Source organism: Pogona vitticeps, chromosome 1 (assembly GCF_051106095.1).
Source record: "Pogona vitticeps strain Pit_001003342236 chromosome 1, PviZW2.1, whole genome shotgun sequence".
NCBI lineage: Eukaryota > Metazoa > Chordata > Lepidosauria > Squamata > Agamidae > Pogona > Pogona vitticeps.
The window spans coordinates 333,833,429-333,851,551 of NC_135783.1; the positions used below are offsets into that span (position 1 = coordinate 333,833,429).

The following is an 18,123-nucleotide window of genomic DNA, read 5'->3' on the forward strand; positions in this document are numbered from 1 at the left end:
TGTACTATATTGGAAAATTAAATATGGAATGGAACAAACCTTCAGCATTCTTTGCCTTTCTTTAAATTCTTCATTACTGGATGGTTTCATGGCAAGAATTTTGGATAGCTTGGCGTTTTCTCCTTGCAACCATTTCTCAAAGTTCCTAATGAGTTGGAGATCATTATTGTCTTCTCCTTCTGCTATGTTTTTCTAGATTCCCAGGGGAAGCGGGGACAGAAAAAGGCACAATGGAAAAAAACAAAAAACAAAATAAACTATTTCTTCCATTTAAGAGCAGTTTTCTTATGTGCTTAATACAGCCATCTCTAAAAAGTTTAACATTAGCCAGTGAAGCATTTTAGAAAGAGATACCCTTTAAGATTTTATTTTCACAGAGAAACTTTTCCCAATCCAGAAAGATTTAAAGAGCCACTTTCAGAAATATGTAAGATTATGCTGTAAAAATACATATTTAAAAATATAAGATGAGCTTTAATGGATTCCAGAAATAATCCTCTCGTGACAGCTACCTGAAGGTCCCTGGTATTCTTTGGCAACCTCCCATACATGTACAGATCAGGCCTGACCCTGCTTCACTTCCATAATCAAATGAGATGGATAAGTTTTAGAATGGTGAATCTATAGAACAGCCTTTGTCAAGCTTTTTTTGGGGGGCCACAGCTATAAGCACAATGTGAAAGAAACATAGGCCGAATCATGATTGTGTAAATTGCATAACAAACCTTATAAGGTGGTATGTGAAGAATTGTTTCCAGTCTGTGGCCCCCTTCAAATGTGGCCCCCTTCAATGCCCCCATTTAGAATATAGCTGATCTAGACCATCTCTTGCACACTTAGGTTTGTAAAACCTCAGGTTCTTTCTGTTTTAAACATGAAGAAATGTGTGAATTTTGGTAAATTCGTATCAGCCAGAATCCTTTTGGTGTTTGCGTAAGCATTGTGCAACTTGTCTTGGCTAATTGTCGCTTATTGACAAGGTGCTGGGCTGCATCTTGGTTGCATAATCAGGCACATAATCAGGCATGGCATCAAGATGTGTCCCAGCAACTAGTTGGAATTAGCCATGACATGTTACCAATCTAATAGGATTCTCCAACATTTGGAGTGGCCATATTCAACAGGGCAAACTCTCCCTAATACAGATGACCATGTTGTAACTTTATGCCATCTGGCTGTTAAAGAACAGGAGCCTAGGCAGAACCTGATTCCTCAATCAGCACAGTTAAACACACAGGGACTTAAATTCACACTTTTATGAGCTAAGACTTGAGGCTAGTATGGATAAATCTTTCCGCATTCGAGATCTTTTCTATCTCAAACTCTTATTATTCATATTTGTGTCCTTTGTCACTCTATAAATACATAAACACATAAAATTTGAACTCAAATGGGCCCTACTTGGTTCCAATGTGGATTTGTTTTGAAATGAATAAGTAGCTCCCTAACTTATGGGAGAGGGGGGGAAAAACCACTTGAAAGATCTGGAAAGGACAGGAGTTTCTGAGTTTAAAATATTTTGGAGCTGAGAACAGACTTCATTCCTAAGACATTCCTAACACTTGAATGTCAGTGTTATTACTTACACCCACTGTGACGAAGGTCCCACTTTTCCTATTAAAATATTTAATAGCTGAATGAAGAGTTGCAAACCACAGAAAACACACTTGGAATTAAAACAATGTCCCAGCGCAAGCAGCATGGCCTTCCTGAAGTGTGTGTGTGTGTAAAAATCTGCTTCAAAATCAGATGTATTGGAGAGAATGTAGACTGGGATTCAGGAGTCCTGGGTTCAAATTCCTACTTCACCACAGAAACTCAATGCAGAGTGGCAAGGAAAAAAAAACCACAGAGGTGCCTTGCTGGACAGTTACCCCGCATGACAGTTTTTTTTTGCTAGACATTGATTTTTGCGATCGCTATAGTGATTCGCAAAACAGTGATTCCTATGAGAGAATTTCGCTGGACAATGTTTGGTCCCTGCTTCACAAACCAATTTTCGCTAGACAATGATTTTGACAGCTTCCTCCTCGCTCGCAAAACGAGTATTTTCGGGACTAAGCTTCACAAGACAGCTATTTAAACAGCTGATCGGCGGTTCCCAAAGTGGCTTTCCTATGGCCGATCTTCGCTAGACAACGACGATTCTTCCCCTTTGGAACGCATTAAACAGGTTTCAATGCATTCCAATAGGGAAATGCTTTTCGCTAGACAATGATTTCGCTAAACAGCGATTTCAGTGGAACAGATTATCATAGTCTAGCGAGGCACCACTATACTATTTAAATGTTTCCTATATCTTGAAAATCTGATTAGGGTTGCTATCACTTGGCATATAGCACACACCACCTTCTGAGATGCAAAGCATGCCCACAGATCAAGTGCAGAAGGACCGACTGATTCATAAAAAGACACAGCAAACCAATTCAACACTTCTAATATCTGAAACCCCATTAAACAAAACAATAGCTATTGCAGTTGTGCAAAATTTATGTTATTGATGCAAAAATCCTTCTCACAAATGCAAAACCTCTTTGAGGTTAAAAAAAAACATTGCAATTTCTTGTTCTCAGGTGTGAGAATGAGATACATGAGGACTAATGTCCCTAGACCATATATACACCTTTCAGATCGCAGTTCTGAGGCTGCCTCGGTGGCTGTTCCCTTACCAGTCCTACAGCTAGAACTGTTCAGTTACAGAAAGGACATGACTCAGATGTTTTTCTCACCCAGGACTGGTTGAAATCATCTCTAGAGCGAATGACAAATCTCTGCATTGGCATGTTGTCTGGAAAGATTATCTTCTTGCCTGCATCTGGTGTTGTCCAGTTTGGATGGAGTTTCTGGAGGAGCCTAAGATGGCCGAAACCAAGGAGGGAGAAAAAAAAATATAACAGGACTATTCAGTTAGTGTAGAAAAATTGGGAAATATCCTGTCTCAGGATCTCATATTCTGGTAAGACTCCAGAACACAGTTAGGCTTTGCAGATTTCTAGAAGGCTGTGTTGAGAGTGATGTGGACCTTGGTTTGTGCTTTGCAAAGGTGCCAAAAGGTAACTATTAGGAAAACTTCTCAACTGTTAGAGCAGTAAGACAAAGGAACCAATTACCTCAGGAGGTAACGAGTGCTCCAATGCTGGAGGCATTCAAGAGAAAAATGGATAACCGCCTGCCAGATCTACTTTGATTTCGATTCCTGCATTGATCAGGAGGTTCGCCTTATAGGCCCCTTCCAACTCCATTATTCTATGAAAATGCCATTGAGCTGAATTATTTTGCCGTCACCAAAAACTCAACAAAGTAAAAACAGGGAATGAATTAAGAGATGCCATTAAATCTACTTGCCAGTGGGCAAAGAATGCAAACAGAAGTACAGAAAAAGTGTCACGCTGGATCAGATGGAAGACCTATTTAGTTTAGCATCCTGCTTCAAACAGTAAAGAAGCAATGCCTGTGGGGCGAGGTATCCACACAGAGATTGTGAGGGCTGCAGCCTTGTCCAGCTATTGTCCTCCAACAACGGGTACTCATGGTGACTCTGAATCTGGAAGTATCCATCATTATTCACAGACATTGATAGCCTCACATTTCATTGTTTTGACTAATCCTCTTTAAGTGGGAAGAATTGAAACATTGATCCAGTTGGAAAGAACTGCTCTTGTGTAGACAGATCTCTGCTAGTGCAACTGCTCTGGCGGCTAAGATCAGCCAAAAATGCCTCACGAAGGGGTGGGTAAGAAGCAAGTTACAGTGGTGCCTCGCTTAACGATGATAATCCGTTCCAGGAAAATTGCCATTAAGCGAAAACATCGTAAAGCGAAATTAAAAACCCCATTGAAATGCATTGAAACCCGTTCAATGCGTTCCAATGGGGTAAAAACTCACCATCCAGCGAAGATCCTCCATATGGCGGCCATTTTCGGTGCCTGTATAGCGAGGAATCTGTCCCTAAGCACAGTGGGGAGCCATTTTAAGCACCTGTTGGCCATTTTGAAAATCTGACGATCAGCTGTTTTTGATCATTGTAAAGCAAAAATCGGTTCCCGAAGCAGGGAACCGATCATCGCAAAGCGAAATTCCCCCATTTAGACCATCGTTTTGCGATCACAAAAAGATCGCGAAAAGATCGTCGTAAAGTGGATTTGTCATAATGCAGGGCAATCGTTAAGCAAGGCACCACTGTAATATCAGACCCAGACCTTCTCCAACCACTAGACTAGAATCAGAATGGACAGAGGCGAGAGTAGTTCTAAGTAATTTCCAACATCCCAAGGCTGGAAAGGTTTGGGATTCAGTATCTGCCCTGGGATCAGCTCACCTGGCCCACAGCCACCTTGCTTAGTTGGCACTGCGCCCTTAGGTGAAGTTGATTTCCCCCTCCTGGGATTATGCTGCTACACTAAAAGGATTTTTCTGTCATGTCCAAAAGCTGAAGTACAATATTTCAGGCCATGCTCTGTAACACTCGTCCAACAGCATCATGGGACCAAAAAAAAAAAAAAAAAAAAAAAAAAAAAAAAAAAAAAAAAAAAAACCCAAAAAACACCCTCTCCCCTCCCCCCCCAAATGTAAAAGATACTGTGACAAGTTCCTGCCAGCGGGATTTTCCCTGGACGTAAAGTCTTGTTGTTTAAAGCCATATTTAATGGATTGTTACTTCCAGGGGGATTGTTCTAACAGAGAGTTTGTAGCTGTGATTAAGAAATGGTTACAACCCATGATTGATGAGAAAACCTGACGGGCTCTGGAGGTGAGGTGGGGTTTTTCCCTACCAATTGCACCTAGTGAAAGAGCAAGTTAGTGACAGTGTGGGCAGGAGAGGAATGCATCCGATTGCCGGGAAAGTCAGATAGATAGAGAAGAAGGAAAAATAGCAAATTTTCCCCATAACTTGACTGCTTAGAGATAATATTCCACTACTTTCACCACCACAGCAGCATCAAGATCCAGAAATGATGTTGAATATTGCCTGGAGTAATCTTGGAGTAGAAGCAAAACACAGCACGGCACTGATTCTGGGGAGATTCTTTAGGTTTATGAGACCAGAAATCTTCTTCCGTTAGGAAACGAAGAAAAACTAAGGGAGAGGATGTTCTGGCCTCCACAGATGCTCAACCCAAAAGCTTTAGATTCCTTTATTACTGGGATGCTTGTAAACATCTTTTCCACATTAGAAGTACTGCTGCGTCATTCTGTAGTGTCTTTGGAGCAGTTATCTTAAAGGAACACATTTTAGTTTCTTCCAGTATTGTGGCTATGCCCCTAAGCAAAGATGGGCAGCCCACAGAGCTTGGGAAAATGTCTCTTTTGGACTACAGTTCCCAGAATCCTCCAGCCAGTATCGCCACAACACAGGCTGTCTAGGAGCAGGGTCCACAGGCCGGTACTAGGCCATGGCAGGACCTGGCCGCAGAGAGAGATCTCCCACTTCCCCCCACACTCCCCCCATGCACACACGGCCCAGTCACCTGCACAGGTGCTTGCATGAGTGCGCCCCACCTACCCGTGAGCACACTTTACCCTTCTGCGCACATGCCCCGCCCATCTGTAAGTGTGCCCCACCCACCCTCAAGAGTGGGAGCACCCCGCACCCCCATACGTGGACCCTGCCCCCCAACCAGTCCACAGTTTGGAAAAGGTTGGAGACCACTGGTCTAGAAGATTCTGGGATTAATAACCCAAAAAATATTAATCGGTCTTTCCTTGAGGGCCGTGTCACTCGAGCGAATCAGGAAGTGAGGCTGAGGAGCCTAACAGCGAGGGAGGCCTGGAAGAAAAAAAAAACAAGAAACCAGGCCTCCTTGGTGGTGGCTCCTCACCTCTGGAACAATCTGCCTCCGGAGATTCATGCAGCTCCCTCGCCGGGTACTTTGAAAAACCAATTAAAAACGTGGATGTTTAGGCAGGCCTTCCCTCCAGTTAATTCCTGATTCTCTCTCTTCCTTTCTCTATTGTAGTTTATTTTTCATTTGTTCTCCATCTTGAAGAATTGCCTAATTGTGTAAAAATTCCTTTTTTATATTTATTCATGTATTTTGTGTGGCCACAATGACCAGATAGGCGGGATATAAATAGAATAAATAAATAAAATAAAATAAATAATATATACCTTACTCAACCTCTAGGCAAAACTCAAACAAGCTGTCAGGATGAAGTGGCATAACTTCACTTACCTGGACATCATGCTTTCAAGAGATTCAAAATCTTCTGTCAGGTTCTTCACTTCAGCCTGGACTTTTGCAGCCCCTTCTGAAGAAGAATTAGCTGCAACCACTTCCCCTCTGACCGCTATGAATTGCAACTGGTTCTCTCTGTCTGGAAATTCAGCTTGAAGTCTCTGCAAAACAGAAGGCCAACACTCGTGGAAACCCAGGAGACAATCCCAGTTTCTGCAACTCTTTGGGAACAGATTCATCTGTGTTTTCTTTTACTAGTGTTTTTTACACTATAAATGGTAAACCCTGGCCGAATAGAGTGCAATCCTATCTACATGGGCACGGGCTAAGGATTCACGTCCCCTTGCTGTCCTGTGCCACTTCAATTTGATGGCATTTGGAAAGAAACTCTATCCCTTGCCACCAAGAACCAAGGCATGTGGGGAGTGTGCATTTTGTTTTCATTTATGGAAGGCTTTTGGGAACTTGAATAATCTTTTAAAACAAGGTGCACAACTCCTGTGTGCCCTGTTTTACAACAAAAATTTGGGGGCTTTGACCTGCCATTGCACAACAAAATTTATTAGCAAGGGGAGCTGCAACTACAGGAATGAAGGAGGGCCACATGGAGTCCTCAGCTCATGCGCATGCACCACCCCCATCTATAATAACAGCTCAATGAACTGAAAACATGTATCCTTAGAAAGTTTAGGAAGGCAATTACCTTCCCATTGATGTAATGTTTTAGAACTACTTTCTTTTTGTTTGTATTCTGAAGCTATTTACCCCTGATTCAGAGAAAATCTGATAAACTTGTAGGCATCCTTCAGTCTCGAAAGACTATGGTAACGTGCTCTGTATGGAGGACTTGGAACAGCATCTAGTGTGGCTGAGGAGGCCAATTCGAGAGTGACAATCTCTTCCACACTGAAGCCAAATCCAATCTGTCCCCTGTCCAGCTCCCTGGTTTTGCTGCTTTTGTGACTTCCTCTTTGCCTCGGCCTGCTGGACAAGTGCCTCTTCAAATTGGGAGAGGCTGTGATGTAGCGCCTGCCTCCAGGCTGAACGCTCAGATGTCAGAGTTTCCCATTTGTTGAGGTCTATTCCTAAGGCCTTCAGATAATCTACTGTAACAAATCCCAGTTAGGCTCCCATGCAGTTAACCTTTTTTGGATCAGGACAAAGCTTTTCTCAAGTAAAAAAGAATGCAGTGATGAAAATATCACAAATCCTATTTATGCAGTACAGAAAGTGATCACAAGAGTCCTGCTGAGTCAGCCCAAGGGTTCATCTAATACAGTGGTGGACAACTGATATCGCCCCCAGTCCCATTCAGCCCTTGGCCTCTTCTCCAAAACGGCCATACAAATGATCAGTCCTGGCCTCTGGCAAGAATAATTTGTCTCTTCAGCAACAGCCAGCTGCGGATGATGGAAAAGAGAGGAGAAAAGGGCATCCCTGAACAAGACGTTGAAAGCAAAAGGAGGAGGGGGAAGGAGGAAAATTTGTCTAGTAGAGCAAGAGGCAGAAAAGGTGTCTGAACAAGAAATAGGTAAAGGTAAAGGTTCCCCTTGACAATTTTTGTCCAGTCGTGTTCGACTCTAGGGGGCGGTGCTCATCCCCGTTTCCAAGCCATAGAGTCAGCGTTTTGTCCAAAGACAATCTTCCGTGGTCACATGGCCAGTGCAACTTAGACACGGAACGCTGTTACCTTCCCACCGAGGTGGTCCCTATTTATCTACTTGTATTTGCATGCTTTCGAACTGCTAGGTTGAAAAAGGATGTTCCTATTAGGTTTTTATGTTAGCCACTTCCACTGCTGACATGTGACCCTCATCAAGTTACTACTTGTCTTATTCAAATAAAGAGAAACAACAGCACAAAAAGATTGATATAAACCATTCATCAACGTTGAGGTAAAAACACAGGCCACACCCTGACCCAAAATGTCAGTAAATTGGCATAGGTATACAGAACCTAGGGATGTGGTGGTGCTGCGGGTTAAACAGCAAAGCCTCTGGGCTGCAAGGTTAAAAGATCAGCAGTTCAAATCCACGCAACGGAGTGAGCTCCAATCGCTTGTCCCAGCTCCTGCCAACCTCGCAGTTCGAAAGCATGTAAAAATGTGAGTAAATAAATAGGTACCACCACGGTGGGAAGGTAAACAGCGTTCCGTGTCTAGTCGCACTGGCCACATGACCACGGAAACTGTCTACGGACAAAACGCTGGTTCGATGGCTTGGAAATGGGGATAAGCACCGCTCTCTAGAGTCGGATATGACTGGACAATTTGTCAAGGGGAACCTGTACCAATATAGAACCTACCGAGACTGAGAGTGGAATTTTCCTTCAACATGGTGATTAAATGGTATCCTGCCTGAAACTGCAGCTGAGAGAACCTTAACTCATGTCACTACCCCAAGTAATTCCTCTAGTTGTTGGCCAATAAGATGTTCTCTCCCCCACAGCTAACAGCTTGGATCAGCGTGATCCAAGGAGACTTGTGGAATAGTTAATACCTTGGAAGACAGGAAGAAAATTCAAGAAGATCTCGATAGGCTTGAGCACTGGGCTGAAAACAACAGAATGAAATTTAACATGATAAGTAAAAAGTTCTTCACTTTGGGGGGGGGACAAATGCATAGTTACAAGATGGGGGATACTGGGCTCAGTAACACTATGAGTAAGAAGGATCTTGGAATTGTTGTACATCCAAAGCTGATTATGAGCCAACAGTGTGAGGTGGCTGCAAAAAAGGCCAATGCTATTTTAGGATGCATTAACAGAAGTACAGTCTCCAAATCCCATGAGGTACTAGTTCCCCTCTATTCAGCAGTGGTTAGTTTTCATCTTGAATACTCTGTCCAGTCCTGGACATCACACTTCAAGAAGGATGCCAACAAAATGGAGCAAGTTAAGAGGAAGGCAATGGGGATGATTAGGGGTCTAGAAACCAAGTCCTATGAAGAAAGACTGAGAGAACTGGGCATATTTAGCCTTGAGAAAAGAAGATTGAGGGGAGATCTGATAGCACTTTTCACATACTTGTAGTCATACAAAGGAGCAGCAGGATCTATTCTTGATCATCCCAAAGAGCAGGACACAGAACAATGGGTTCAAGCTACAAGAAGCCAGATTTAGCCTGAATATCAGGAAAAACTTTACAACTGTTAGAGCAGTAAAACAATGGAACCAATTACCTGGGGAGGTGGCATTAGTAGGTTAAATGTTTTTGAAGATACTGCCCTTCTGAGCTGCAAGACACACTTCACTGCCTGCGGAGGGAGGATTCATACTGGATGCTGCGCTTTACTGCTCTACTGCTGCGTAACAAGATGGAGGGAGACAGAGAATAGAGGAGGAAGGTGGGAGGAGGAAGGTGGGTACATAGAATATGCAGAAGGAGGAGGATGAGAGTGTCCTGGAAGCGGAAATGCAGTGTACTTAACCCAGGTCATTGGACCACCCACAGAGGCTGAAGGTGAGCAGGGGAGGCTGGAGAACACCCGCACTGCAGGGGAGAACATATAATTTTGACACTGACTTGAGTATAAGTCGAGGGGGTTGCTTTTTCAGCAAAAAAGTGTGCTGAAAACCTAGGCTTATACTCGAGTATATACAGTATTTTATGATTCCTTCCAGTAGCTGAAGCCTAACCTAAGGGGTTTGGAGGATGTTTAATCAAACCTGGAAACAAACAGGCAAATTGTACAGTTCGTTCACAATTAGCATTAGGTGACCACAGACAAATGTCTTTGTGAACATCCCAGTAGTTGTGTTTTCACACCAGGTGCAATTTCTGGACAGTCTTCAAGGGCAGCCCCATGTGAAACATATTAGAACAATCCAAGTATTAACAATGGTCAAATATGCTGAAGGAAGCTAGGTGTGTGAAGCTTAAATCTCAGTGGCCAACACATCAGTAATACCCATGTAGCAGACATGTTTCTCACCTCAAAGTCCAAAGCCCTGTTATTGGTTTTACGCTCTTCACTGGCACCCTGGAACAACTCCAGCTTCTCTTTGGTCACTGTAAGCCACTGACGAAGTTCTGATGACTTGTTGTTAAACATCCAATGTTCTTGAGTATTTTGCTTACTCTGAGACATTATGTTCTAAGAAGAAGACCAGGGAAAACTAAGCAATGACAGCAATAGTATAGCAAGTGCTTTTCATTGGTTGAAAACAGAGACAGTTTTAAGACGATTAGGGAGTGAGGGTGAAGCTCTCTGCTTAGCCGCCCTATGGCTAGAATTGTTCAGAGCAAAGATTCTAACTAACTAAACAAATAAAACATTCAAGCAAACTGAAGTTTCCTTGTCTGAGGTAAATAATAAACATTACTGTATGGAAGTTGTTTTCACACTTTCTGACTTTACGAACAGTTTGATTTGCCTGTCAAGTCCATACCCCCCCCTCTCTCTCTCTGTGTGTGTGTGTGTGTGTGTGTGTGTGTGTGTGTGTGAGAGAGAGAGAGAGAGAGAGAGAGAGAGAATAAGACGGGGAAAACTCTGTCTTAAAAATAACTTCAGATAACATCTGAATCATAACAATAAAAGGGGTCTATTTTTTAAAACTAGCACAAAACATCCAAGCCCTTGCATATTTATTATGCACCAACAAATTGATTCTGATTTATGGCTGCCCTTTCCATGGTTTTCTAAGTAATGATGAGCACACTCAGAAGTGATTTACTGTTCTTTTCTTCTGGGGGTGCCCTGGGATTGTGCAATCTGACCAAGGCAATGGCTGAGTTATTCAGCCAGCCTATTCAGATCTGGCCGCATGGCGGTGCTCTAAGAATAAAATATAAACTGCAAGCAGAAAGTTCCCTGCCACCTAGAAAGCAGCCCAGGAAAGAGGATGTCTTTATATTAAGAGACAATTGTTTCGTCTGTATGGCTATTTTCACATTTTATTCTATCAGAACTGAAGGCTTGGACCGGTACTCATGTCTACCTTCTACTGAACACAGATCCTCTTGTAAAACTATCATATTACAATTGTATTTGTGACAAAAGGTTTCTCTTGGGGCTTGGATGCACTGCCAAAGACAAAGTTAATCAAGGCATCACAGCATGTAGAACAAAGTGAAACAGGGAATCTTGAAACAATTACAGTGGTGCCTCGCAAGACGATTGCCTCACGAGACGATTAATCCGCAAGACGATTAGTTTTTGCGATTGCTGTTGCGCTGTGCAAGACGATGGTTTCCTATGGACGATTTTCGCAAGACAACGATTTTCCCCCATTGGAACACATTAAGTAGATTTCAATGCATTCCAATGGGGAACCGCGTTCCGCAAGACAATGTTTTCTATGGACGATTTTCGCAAGACAACGATTTTCCCATTGGAACGCATTAAATAGATTTCAATGCATTCCAATGGGGAATGCATTCCATAAGACGAAGTTTTCGCAAGACAGCGATTTTCACAGAACGAATTAACATCGTCTTGCGAGGCACCACTGTACTGCACCTTGAGCACTGGGCCAACCCAACTGTTAAGCAGAGTCAGGTGGGTTTCTCAGGCAGGTACATCTGCCTGCTAGTGAGGACAAGAAAACGGAAGAAGGTTGCAATTCTTGGAACTTCACACTAAAAGAAACCCGTCAGTCTGTAATGTGCTATGACTCTCTTGTTTTAACCCTTGCCGTACATTTCTAACTTTGCATCAGTACTGGAAGTTGGCACTTAAAAAAAAACTATTTGTTTGTTTCTTTGGAAAATAAAGGACCTACTGTAAAAAGAAGAAGACTACCTAAAAGCAAACATCACTCAGGGCCTTCTTGTATCTGGAGAATGGTTTGGAGCATCTAAAAAGCTACTGCTTTAAACTTCAGTCTAAAGAAAATTGCTTCATAAACGGAAGCAGGTGATCCAGGATGCAATGCACAGAATAAAAACTAGAGCTTTATCTTGGGATGCTGCTTTAAAAAACAAAACCCAAATAGACTACATTGTCAGCTAGTGAAAAATCAAGTCCACATCCCTACATTAAGTTGTTACCATCTCTACCCTAAGCCTGGCTAGTTAAATTAAAATAATGTTTCAAGATCGTTATTGTGGGAGTTGTTAAGTAATTTTATATCTTTCACCAACAAATCACATAAATCCAGAGTGACACCTGATGCAGCCTTACTAGTTTTGGAACCATTCATTTTTTGTAGCTATTATAATCCTCTTGCAGTAAACTGCCCTGATGGTACTGTAATAATATATAAAAGCTGGGCCAATACCTGAAGCAATAGAAAGGAGAGAGGAAAAATATATATGGAAAAACACAAGGATGGATTTTTTTAAGCAAGGGCTTGGATGTTTTGTGCCTTAGGCATCATAGAATAAAAAAGTTTTTTTTTAAAGAGGGTCTTTTCTCTACTGGTTACTGAGGGTACAACAAGACAGTTAAATTATCCCTGGCCAGATTGAGCTAAAAAGGTTGCTTCAAAATACAGCATGCCACTTAAATGAAGGGCTTAGCCACACTGGGAAGTTTGGTGGGGGTCCAGTCCATGCTTAAAAGTTTCTTATTTGAAGTGTGATTCCTTTTAACTCTCACTTGAGCAATTTTTCTGTCCACACTGAAGATTGTATTAGGGATCCTCTTCTCCCAAGACAAAGTTTACTCATCAGTAAGTTTACCCAGTTTACTTGCAAGTAAAGCAGTGGCAGAATACTAGCTGAGGACAGCTGCAGTATGAGGGGAGAACACTGGGGTGAAGATTGGGGGGACAGAAGGGAGGAAATGATAGGTTACCTACCTGTAATTGTAGTTCTTCAAATGGATCTCTGTGATTCACCCTATGGGTAATCTGCGCATCCACACTTTCCGTCTTTTTGTTTTCACATTTCTCACAGAGGTTCTCAACGTGGAGGTTGAAAGAAACTGAAAGGAGAGCCTTGGCAACAAGGTACATATACCGGGGGGAGGGGTCTATGCTAATGTATTTTCCGTTGCCACTGCAGAAGCTCTAGAATATTCCGATGAGGCTACATGCATGTGCAGATTACCCATAGTGCGATTCACAGAGGCCACAAAGAACAACCCCTAATTTCACACACCCCTCTACCTTTCTCCTCAGCTGGGGCTCTGCTGGGGCTGCATTGCCTTTATTTATTTATTTATTTTTATTTTATTAGATTTATACCCTGCCCATCTAGACCAAAGGTCTACTCTTGTGTGGGTAGAGCCCAAGGCCTTTTGAGGGTAGAGCCCATGGAGTCAACATAACTCCCTTCCCTGCCTTTTCTCTCAGACCTCATTCAAGAGGCTGGGGTGAGCTTCCTTTTTGTGTTTTTTTTAAACAGTAAATGGCATATTGAAATGGCCATGCATCAACTTGCCGTGGCTTTAGAATTTCACTGCATCAATTAGGGAAATATTAAAAATAAAAGATGAAGATACTGTAGAGGAATGGGGTTCCTCCACCCTCACTTTCATTGCCACATCCCATCTAATACATCACAGGGTCTCCTCAGAGTCATTTTGGTGAAAGTACCATTTACGAAGGCTAAACAAAGCTATCTTGCATCTGATTGAATTGTGCCCAAAAGAATAAATGCTCTACAGCTGTGCCAGAAAAGTGTGTGAGAGCTCTTAAAGGGGAGGGATGTTTCTAAGTAGAAACATGAGTAGACAAGGTCTTTTTTTCATGTTAAGTGTCATCACATTTCCATATACTATAACTATATGCCAGTGTGGATAAGATAAGCCTTGCATTTATGCCTCAAAGCAGCCTTATTTAGCCTGTTCCTCTCATTGGGAAGAGGGGGCAATCTCTCCCATAAGCAGAGATTCCTATAACACCAATTCCCCTGAAGGAAGAATCAGGCTCCATCTTTTATTAGGCACCCTCACGGAACCCAAGTTCTTGGTCTCCTTTTTTTTAAAGGTCTTCCACATCCTTGGTCTCTGCTCCTGCTCTTTCAGCAACCTCCCAGGACCCTATGCCATGAAATTTTGGTGGGAGGCGCCATCTTGCCTCAAGCAGCAAAATGTCTTGGGTTAGCCCTGCTCCCAAGGCACATATTCCTACACTAAACTTCCATGTTTCCCTCTGCTTGGTCTAGAGTCCTGTGGAAGGGAGCAAAACTCACCTTACTTTGCATGGGCTGGCTAACATGCCCTCTGTGGAGAAAAAGGAGAGGGAAGTGGCCCAACAGTGCCAACAGATTGGCTTCACCAAAATCTGATTTACCTCTAGAGACCTCTTCAGGAGCTGATAGTTGGAAGAAAGCTGCTTTATTTTATGCTTCTGTGCTGGGTCAGGCTGAACAAGTTTCTCCAGCTCTTCCATTTGAACTCTACACTCTGCTATGTCTTCATGGATGACCTGTAGAAGATGATATATTTATTTTATTTACCCACTTACTTTGCTTATTTCTTTCTTTATTTCACTATACTCAACCTTTCCACCAAAGAAGGGCACTCAAGATAGCTGGCAATGCTAAGATCAAGTAGAACAAATACAATTTAAAAACTATAACAAGAAATGAAAATGTAATTAAAACAGATGATAAAAGAAAGGACAAACCAAGGCCACTTGGTTAGAAGCCCCTTCCACACAGTAACCACCTCCCACTTAATTACTCAAAACTTGTCAGATTTAAACAGTCTTTGCCAACAGAAGGTCATCCGGCAGCCAGCTAGGCAGCCTGTTTTGTCCAAATGTACGCTCCACAGATTGAGGAGAACCACAAGGAAAGCCTGATATTTGGCAAAAGGTGTCCTTCAAGTTGCTACCTAGGGCACCAAAGAAACATGTTGGAGTTATGTCTTAAGGAGCAGGAGCTCAAAAACATTATTTTTTTGGCCTATAATCTTTGGGACCTTTAGCAGTCCAAAAAGTAAGCTCTGAACAGTGCCTCAAAGTGAGGACAGAACAGATGGGATGCAGAAGATCCAGATAATCTCTCCCAACTGTTTATCCTGCTCTCTTTTTAAATAGAAAGTGTGGGGGGGGGAAGCATGTATAGCAAGCATTTTATGCATTTTAGTGGAGTGCAACTGAAATCTGGTGACAATACTAGGAATATTCCAAATTAAAGAAAGCACGCACTTGCCTTAAAAGGTTCGTAGTGGTTTGATGCTGAGTTTCAGCAGCGAAGTGTTACAGTACTTTCAAAGCAAATAAAACGTTTTGTTGTAAATCTTGTTTTCACCTCTATAGCTATTTTGGCAGCAAGGAGAGGGGAGATACAGCCCACGATAGGACACGACACTGACCCGCAAACATGCTGAAGTTGCACACAATAAACTTGCTCACTCAGCTGCCCATGAAATACACTGACGGTGCTATAAAAACAGTAATCTGCCTAGTGTGGAGATACCCCTGCATCGAATCCACTGCATAATGAATTGCTCTCACTTACTTGTAGCCTCTGCAGCCGGGCTTGTTTCTCTGTCAGATCAAGCAATGGTTCCTTCTCTGCTTCTAATTTGATTCTGAGAGCAGACAGCTTCTTTTGCAAAGGCTCGAAGGCCGCGTTAAAATCTTTGTGCTGAGATACCAAAGCCTAACGAAGGGGAGAAAGAAAGAGCGAAACTAGATTTCATGCCCATCGCGCTCGTGGAATTGTCTTCCTCACTCTGCCAAATCAACAGTACAGATCTCTGAGTCTGCCACTGTCCAAATGACATAAGACTCCAGAGTCTTGGAGGATCCGGAAATTATCTACTGTCTTACTGGTTTACTCCAGAAACCACTCACCTGCAACCTAGTTTTCCTCTGAAGGAGACCTTTGTGCAGGTTTTCCATTTCCTCTGCAGCATCAGCTGCATTTGCCAAGAGTGACTTTGCTCTCTCCTCCTCAAATATGCTGCTCAGGAAATCCTTTTTCAGTTGTATCATCAAGAGTTGTTCTTTAAAACGGGAATTTTCAGTCAGAAATTGCTACGAGGGAAAACATGTTATTAGTCTTCCTTCCTTCCGTCCTTCCTTCCTCATATATCCATACTGGCCATTTATGCATGTACAAATGAAATCGTATATGTCATAGCAGCAAATTCCTGCTAATTAACAAGATGCCAGATGTGGGTCCTGGTTGTGTGCCTGTCAACGACCAGGTGCACAACCAGGAATGCAAACAGCACTGTGTTAATTAGTGGCAATCCATCACAATGCATGATTTGAGTTATGCCCACATAAACTGCCAATAACATTCTGACCCTGATTTTTTAAAAAAATATTTCACCCTAAAGTTAGTAGGCAATCAATAGTAATCTCTATATAACAATTTCAGTCAATCTTAGATCTTAGAACTGCAGATTTGGAAGGGACCCTACGGTTCATTGAGTCTAGCCCCTGTAAAGTGAGGAATTGAACTCCCAACCTTTGGCTCCAAAACTAAATACCTCAACCATTGAGCTATTGCAAAAATGATGGAGAATTCACTCTTCATATCCTTCTATGATGTGCCATTTCCAACCCACCCTATCTATCCAGTACCTTGTGCTATGCCAGCAGCAAATTTGGACACTAAGGAACACCATGACAAAATGTCTGAAAACTGATACGTGTCCTTCTAAGCTCTTCCTTTCTATCATGGGAGAACTCAGATTCCCTGACAAAATATGATGGGTAGGTCATAAGATATGGAAGACTGAAAAAAAACTGTTATATAATGTAACACAATATATGATATAAAATCTAATACTGTATACTACAATGTCATGTCAGACATCACAGCGAGACAAACAGTCAGCATTTACTCTACTGTGACCAAGAATCAGATATGACAAAGATACAGGGACTAGTTTGCCCCTCAGTGCCTGGAAATTTTGGGATTCCCCCAGACAAGGAACAGTTTACTCCAAACTGTATCTCTCCATGTACTTCCTTCACTTTCTCCCATATGTAAGTATAGCTGATATTTGTTCCTACATGGAGCACAGCAGCAATAGACTTGTGGGACACGGCTGCAGTGAAGCCAAAGCCAGCCTGTTGACCTAAGGGAGGTTGATCCAGTTCTCATTGGTTGGGATTCTGCTCAAATAGGAACAGGGGGAGGCAATGTCCTTCGACACACAGAAGGCAGGGGCCTTTGCAGTTCGGAAACCTTCCTATGATATTTTTCTGCTTGAAACAAAAGCGTAAATGTTATTTCCAAAGAGAATACTTCTCCACGGGGGTGGTTCAACAGCTGCACAAATTATATGGCGGCAAAGTTACAGGCCTGTGTGTCTACATGCGCCTGGGCATATTGGAACAAACAGGCATTCCACAGGGTTCAAGAGAACCTGTCACCTCAATCTGATGCAAGAAGGCATTGGTCAAGGCCGGGTCGGAAACATTTGCTGTGGTGTCCAGGAGCCTCTGAGCTGATGGTTTCCACAGCTGGAATTCCCTCAAAGGATTTTGGAACCGTTGCCTCAGTTCTGTTTCAGTCTCAGCGCTCATTTTGCACAACTTCCCTTTCAGGCTGTAAAAATAAACAGGAAAAAAAATCACACTTAAGGCCAAGGAAGAGATACAAAAAGTCCTGCTTCTCCTTTTCATTGAAGGACAAACGGCTTGTTTCTTTCCTTTCCCTTATTAACACAATGAAGCTCAGTCTCTGTTTCATATGTATTCCTCTCTATTTGCTTCCTGACAGCTGCTGCTATCAGTCAAACAATCAAGAGCCCCCCCCCCTTTTAAAAAGACACCAAGATACACATTCCATCCTGCAGCTTGTGCCTTGGTGAATTACAAGAGAATGACCCTATAATGGAATCTCAAACTAGACATTAAGGGAGGGTGAGCAGCTCTAGCTCTCCAGATATATTTGGTTTATAATTTCAGAATGTAAAAAACAGTACTGCAGTCAAACTTCTGCTCATGATCCAAGTTCGATCCTGATGGGTTCAGGTAAGTGGTTCGAGGTTCACTCAGCCTTCCATCCTGCCGAGGTTGCTAAGCTGAGTACCCAGCTTGCTGGGGGGCAAAGTGTATTTGCATAATTATGTTGTAACCTGTCTACACTATG

The 18,123-nt window shown here is 42.6% G+C and overlaps 1 protein-coding gene across 2 annotated transcripts in view; it reads right to left on the reverse strand.

Moving 5' to 3' along the window:
• The window catches only part of SYNE3 (spectrin repeat containing nuclear envelope family member 3), a 172,427-nt gene that overhangs the window by 97,853 nt on the left and 56,451 nt on the right, over positions 1 to 18,123 (reverse strand). For both annotated transcript variants that reach the window (XM_078383755.1, XM_020813714.3), the window contains exons 9-16: positions 17,403 to 17,577; positions 15,867 to 16,049; positions 15,529 to 15,672; positions 14,355 to 14,489; positions 10,109 to 10,270; positions 6,174 to 6,337; positions 2,730 to 2,853; positions 40 to 192 (exon numbers count right to left, since the gene is read on the reverse strand). In XM_078383755.1, coding sequence (XP_078239881.1) covers positions 40 to 192; positions 2,730 to 2,853; positions 6,174 to 6,337; positions 10,109 to 10,270; positions 14,355 to 14,489; positions 15,529 to 15,672; positions 15,867 to 16,049; positions 17,403 to 17,577 — 1,240 coding nt within the window. The remainder of the gene's footprint in view (positions 1 to 39; positions 193 to 2,729; positions 2,854 to 6,173; positions 6,338 to 10,108; positions 10,271 to 14,354; positions 14,490 to 15,528; positions 15,673 to 15,866; positions 16,050 to 17,402; positions 17,578 to 18,123) is intronic.